This window comes from Brassica oleracea, chromosome C7 (assembly GCF_000695525.1).
Source record: "Brassica oleracea var. oleracea cultivar TO1000 chromosome C7, BOL, whole genome shotgun sequence".
Classification (NCBI taxonomy): domain Eukaryota; kingdom Viridiplantae; phylum Streptophyta; class Magnoliopsida; order Brassicales; family Brassicaceae; genus Brassica; species Brassica oleracea.
The window spans coordinates 35,700,231-35,706,686 of NC_027754.1; the positions used below are offsets into that span (position 1 = coordinate 35,700,231).

General features: G+C 36.0%; 1 protein-coding gene across 1 annotated transcript; it reads right to left on the minus strand.

Annotated features, from left to right (window-relative positions):
* Positions 1–897: 897 nt before the first annotated feature.
* LOC106305964 (serine/threonine protein phosphatase 2A regulatory subunit B''beta) lies at positions 898–4,830 on the minus strand. Its single transcript, XM_013742402.1, has 13 exons — positions 4,449–4,830; positions 3,995–4,231; positions 3,804–3,909; positions 3,619–3,718; positions 3,368–3,473; positions 3,168–3,258; positions 2,636–2,777; positions 2,364–2,511; positions 2,159–2,268; positions 1,922–2,078; positions 1,661–1,786; positions 1,425–1,575; positions 898–1,226 (listed from the first exon to the last, which is right to left on the minus strand). Exons 1-12 carry the CDS (start codon positions 4,599–4,601, stop codon positions 1,435–1,437), a joined length of 1,617 nt encoding a protein of 538 aa, XP_013597856.1. The 5' UTR covers positions 4,602–4,830; the 3' UTR covers positions 898–1,226; positions 1,425–1,434.
* Between the last annotated feature and the right edge of the window lie 1,626 nt (positions 4,831–6,456).

Sequence of the window (6,456 nt, forward strand, 5' to 3'; positions counted from 1 at the left end):
CTTACTTCGCCATTAAAAGCCTTATAAAAGCTTTTTTGCTCAGATCTCTCTCTCTCTCTCTCTCTGCAATTTGGGGGTTGGTTTGCTATACGCTTCTCTGGAGAGAGGGGTATTGATTATTACCCTTGGATTTGGTGTTTATTTACGACTTTGCCATCTGATTTCTCCTTTTTTAAATAATGTCTCTCAGATGCTTTTTACATCTCCAGAGTGGCTATTTCGGCTTTCATTTCTCTTTTAATAGCTTATAAGCGCCCATCACTCCTTTTATAAATCAGATCGAAACCGGAGATTTTATTTCAGTTTTGGACCCGCAAAACTGCAGAAGTTAGGACAAAGATTCTGTGGTTTCTTGTCTTGGTGAATGAGAAATCATAGTTATTGGTGGGGTTATTGGAGCCATGTGACCTATATAAAAACAACCACTACCTGAAACTAAATTCATTGGATTCCTCTAAATAACAGAGCAAATTTTATTATTAAAAGAAAAAAAATAAAAGAATCAAAACGAACTATGGCAATGGTTTTCCCAATTCTCAACAAGTGTAAATGATGAAGCAGCACATCTACAAAGAGTATAGACAAACCCAGTGTGAATGTACATACAAGCGCCCTGAGCTAGACGATTCTTATAAATAGAGTTCTGTATATTTTAGCTAACATTGAAGTGAACGTTGGGAACACAAGTCTAGAACTTGCTCGCCAATTTTCTTTCTCTGGACTCTAAAAAGCAATCTATATTTTGATCATCTCTCTTTCTACAAACCCGCAGACGCATGAATATGATTTTAAGTAGAGCATTATTCCCAACCCAAAAACCTCAGAATTAAAACCTGATGGTATAACGAAGCTATCTACTTTCTAAGATGCCTCCCAGTGAAAAAAAAACCCAACCAATTGATTAAAGTCACATTAACAATTCTGAAAACAACAGAAGATCCTTGGCTACAAAAGTACAGATATAGAGAGGAACACAAGTACAGAAAATACAAAACACAGGATGAACAAGTGCCAATTGTGTAACTTGCAAATCAGCACTGCTCGCTGATTATTTAAATTAAATAAATGAAACTCGTGCGCATAACAATAGCTATAAACTGAAAGGAAAACAGCAAATGTTGAAGCAGATAGAGGAGATATACTCTCGTCTTTCTCTTTCGTTACTTCACAACGCTCCTAAGATTTTTCTTTATGATTTCGATATTTTTTCTGATAAACTGAACATCCTGCATGATTTACCAATATGATGAAATCAATTAGACAAACCGGAGATTTTCTTTTTAACTTTTAGGTTTTTTTCCTTTCCCTTTTTCAATAATCCCACTGATTTAACTTTATGTTGCTTCGACTCCCATTAGATGAAGATTGCTCGATCTCATCATGAAGGGTTTATAAAGAGAAGAGTGAAATCCAAGGGAAGTTACCTAGATGAACTCAGAAAGGAGCCTCCAATGACTCATCCCAAACCTCAGCACTTCCATTGGATGCATCTTCAACATCTTCTTCCATTGAGAGCCTTATGTACTCTCTATGTGCAAAACGGTCCCACTCTGTCAATGTAGGGTTCTCACGCTCCTGTTTCCATTTTGACATTCAAATATTTACAAGAGGCCACTCGCACCAATAAGCAACAATGATGACATCTCAGACAATAGAATACCTGACGAATGAGGAAGGGATCCCGCGTCTCAAATGCCATAAATTTATTAAGATTAAAAAGGATGTTGAAGACGTTTCCAGATAGTTTGGAGCCCTTCAGGTCATTCAGAGTTATATAGCTTTCATCCTGCGATAGACAACAAAAAAGTAAGAGTCAGTAAAGAAGACTGGAAACATCAACTACTTCCTCCTATATATTCCTTTAATATAAAAGAGCTCAAGCATATAATATCCAAAAATAGCAAGAGAAATAGTGTTGAACCTCTGGTCCGATCATATCAATTAGCTGACATAGTATATCCTCAAAAAGAACAGCCTCTTGCGCCATACACTCCATGCGATGTAACTGCTCCTCATAAAAGAATTGCATCTCGTTTCGCGTAAGAATCCCATTTGCATCCAAGTCAATGCACTTAAACCTAGTCCAATATATACTTGTGTCAGATAAAACACTCAAAATACTATATCTGTCTGCTACCTTTCAATGATCACAGCTTACCAATATTCAAGGCTAGGCTCTGACGATTTATCTTCTTCGGCAAGTATGAAATAGACAAAATCCTCATACCCCATTTTCCCTTCAACTTTGCTAGTGAACTTCCTAGCAACCTGAGTAGAAATTGATTAATGACATTTATATTAAGAGACGCAATAACTTTACAATAAGAAGCATGCAAACAGATCAAGATTTTTTTAGACGAAACCTGGGAGAATATTCTGTCGACAATCCGGTAAGTAAGAGCATGGTTGCCATATTTCATAAGGTTTTCTTTGTCAATCAGGAAATCATGGTCAGTATCGAGCTCCCAGAACTTGCAGTATATGACATAGAAATGCTCGTATGAGAAGTACCTAGTTTCACAGTACATAGAAAAGCGTTAATGCGAAAGAAGTGCCAAACATGTAATTTGCAGATCAAAGCAATTAGAAGTTTGAGTCGATATTTACAACAATAGAACAAAATATTTATCATTACCGTAACACTTTGTTGATATCTTCTTCTTCATCAGCATGAAGCATAGCATCGATTAAATTTCCACGTTTCAGCTCCCTAAATGTAAGTCGACCGTTTCCAGATCTATTTATGTAGTAAAATATTCTGTATGTAACAGTTTCAGCTGGCCATCAAAATACAAACTGTTAGAAAGCAGTATTATTTGAAAGTTACAAGAAGATGTCTAACATAACAAAGCAATATTTGCTCAGAAACTACATATGCAAGCTTGTCAAAGTCCTACACAGCAATGCCACATAATATTAGGCCTCTAGCAATGATAAAAACAGGAATAATCACTAGCAAGATCTAAACGACATTTTACCGCACATAACAGATTCATTCTTCCTAAAACAGCAGCTAATAGCTAACAATATACATATAACTATATAAGGAAAAGATATACTACCAAACTCCAGCCCAACTTCCAGAAATCTAAACACCATAAGGTCCATAACTCTAAGGAATGCCCGAGAGGGAAAAGCCAAGATGGGAAGATGAATTAAGATCTAACCATATCTTTCTTGGAATTCAGGTGTGCCTTGCAAAAATTCAAGCCCAGGATGTGTGGCCAAAAGTTCTTTAAGTAGTGGCTTAAAGTCATCCTGCGAGAACAAAAGAAAGCTGAGAACGAAAACTCCAAACAGAAGAGAAAGGATGTTGGAGAGAGAAACTAATTATCATCACTGAATAAACCAATCAAAAGAAAATTACCTTCACAAGGAAATTCTGATTTTGCTGCTTTAGTATCTTGAATATTTGGGTAGTTTTATCCATTATCAACATGTTCCCGTTTACCCAATAATCAATAAATGCTTCCCTGCATAAACGAAAAACTGTTAAATGGTTTTACAACATTGTCAATACCATAAACATAACAGAGCGGCTATAAAATGAGAAGAAAGCTTGAAGCACGCACTGCAAAGTAAGATTCCACAAAATAAAGAGCATAGAGAGACACACACCTGGTAACAAAACCTGTGTTATTGACATCGATCTTCCTAAAAAGTGACGTGGAGAAGAAAGATGGAAGCTTGCAGATCTCACGGGTGACTAATTTGAATTCTGAGTATTGAAAAGGGAATAATGTTAACAAGACATTCCGTATAAGTCTCACTTCAGATATCAAAAAAACTCATGAATCTGTTACCTTGTATTTGCAGTCCATCCGTGTGGCCGTAGAAAAAGTGGTTGACTCTAAACATACATTGCTCTTTTATCTCGCTTGGAGGTGGACGGCCATTTTGAAAATAAAACTACACCCATTTCAGAAATGACTCTGTTAGAACATAACAATGACGAGATGCACTTATTAAAATTTTGCAGTGGAAGCTCCAAAACCTGAGGTATCGACTCCTTAACAGGCTCGTTGAGTACTTTCAACGGAGAGCCTAAATTAGAAGGGGCCCTCTGTTTCATCGTACGAGGCGAACCGCAGCTTCTTGGTGAAAGCGGAGGAGCACTTCCCGCAGGAAACATGGACGGTAACGAGTTGCTGGTGCCAGGACCTGAACCAGATGCACTCCCAGGAACATTCAAAGGAGCTCCAGCTACTGCATCTTGAAGCAACGATGCAACCTATAAAACAGAGTATAAATTGAGTGAAAACTGTTTACAATGAAAACATTTACAGTCTCTTTCACAACAAATCTGATCTACACAGAAGCAAAATCCCAGCAACCTAAAGCATCTCCCTTGTGCTCAGCGCTCACACAACAATCGAAAGATCATAGCTTTGGAGCTGAAAGTCTAGTAATCAATCCAAGCCAATAAGTGAATCCCTAATCGAATCTACCTGACGATGAGCTTCGGGGAGAGAAAGCCACTGATCGAATAGCTTCTGAGTGAATTCGGGTCTCGATTTCAGGACAAACGTGGACATCTCCTGCAGCTGGAGCAAATCGGCGTCGAGAGAAGCCATGTCTCCGGGAGCAACCACGTCGAGCATAGTCGGCTTTTCCACGTGAATCTAAGATCAGATCAATCGAATCGGAACAACAACACCAATGAAGTAGAAGATAGAGAGGGAGAGAGGGGTGGAGGAGGGGGAGGTAGAAAGGGGGGCAAATCGGAAAGGGGCGAAGAAACCAAACCCTAGATCTTAAAGAACGGAGAAAAGAATCTGATTCCAATGAGCTTCCTTCTCTCCGAGACTAAAAAGTGAATGGGTCTCGAGAAAGTTAGGAAAAAAATAAATTAATGTATATTATTATTATTATTTTCTCTCTTTTATGACCTTGTAGAAAAAAAAAGAGAAATAAATAATGGTATTATTATATTAGTATATACGTGAAAAATTAGACGGTGTGTGTGGTCAGGAAAAAATGTATGTGATCCGCCTTTCTTTTCTTTTTTTAATTTTACGTTTTTTTTTATTTTAAGGAAAATTTACGAGATAACTAAAATTATAAAGGAAATTAAGTGCATGTCATTAATTTTAACATATCGAAAAAACTAACAATTATGCATAAGTTGAATCGGTTTTACCCTTTTTGGATACAAATATCCGGTAAATGAGAATTGCAGAGAACGTTGACAAAATCAAGTATGGCTAACATTTACCATAAATTGTTCACAGCTAAGAAAAGTGAAGGCGTCCACGTCACATGCGTAATAATCGAATACGTTATTGCTGAAAAAGGTGGATAGAGTACAACATTGTCACATTAAATAGTGTGTTATATCTATTTACACTATCAGTCTATTTCACGTCACATATGTTTTTACCAATCGACGGTTTACATATTCTATTTCGTATCACCAAAATATTACAATACACTAATTCTATCTCAAACTTAAAATCTAGATACTAAACCTTATTTCAATCTTTCTTCAACCCCTAAATACTAAATTTTGAACTCTAATTAGTAAATCATAAACCCAAAAATATAAACCATGAACCAAAATATAAACTTTAAACTCAAATAAAATGAAACAAAATACATACCATAATACATACTGGTGAAATTATGAAATGTTTTATGATTGTATGGAAAAAGTTAATGTTGACCACAACCATACATCCTTACCTTCTAAACTATTAAAACTTAACCCTAACTTTTCCACAATAATTATCATCACATGTCATTGGATTAATAATTTAAAATAAATCTTAAAATTAAAATTCTCATTAAAGATGTTTTTGTCTTTCATCTTACCCTAATCTAACCAACAAGACGACGTTAAGATCATAAAGATCTAAGATCAACAAGACTTACGGCTTCTACGACGAATGCAGACGGAGATTTACATCACTGGAAAATATTCACCTAAACGAAGATCGTTGGTTTTTAAATCCGAAGTTATGTATTTTTATTTTTTGTAACATAATTTTTTTCTTTGCTTATCCCTTATGGCAGAAGATTTGGATGGCTATGAAGGTGACGAAGACAGGATTCAAGGTATGTCTATCTCTCTGCTTTTACATATTTATATAATAGACTAATTTTGATTTTCGAATGAGAAAATTTTCTGATGCAAAAATATGTGTTGTTATGAACTCCAAGGAAAAAGCATCTGATTTTGGGATCTCAATGATGGCCTCCAATCTGATTTTGGGATCTTATTCTCATTAGCATATTGTTTCCTATAAGCATGGTCTGACCTTAATAGGTCACTCATTTGGGTGTTGTTGGAAGAAGAGTGAAGCGTGTTTTGATGAATGCAACCTCTACAGAATCAAGTCCATCTCAGAAACTAGCTCTGATTCTTCAAACAAAGTAGATTTCTACTCTCTTCTTTTTTTTGCAAAAAGATTTCTACTCTTCTTGAAGGTGAAAAACGTATATAAATGTCTATTACTA

What these genes read in the sequence shown, in the direction of transcription:
- LOC106305964 (XM_013742402.1), bottom strand. Translation starts at nt 4,601, where the DNA reads ATGCTCGACGTGGTTGCTCCCGGAGACATGGCTTCTCTCGACGCCGAT. An exon ending in GGATGGACTGCAAATACAAG is followed by an intron (nt 3,719 to 3,803) that starts GTAACAGATTCA and finishes TTCAATACTCAG; the next exon opens with AATTCAAATTAGTCACCCGT. An exon ending in ATCCCTTCCTCATTCGTCAG is followed by an intron (nt 1,576 to 1,660) that starts GTATTCTATTGT and finishes AAATGGAAACAG; the next exon opens with GAGCGTGAGAACCCTACATT.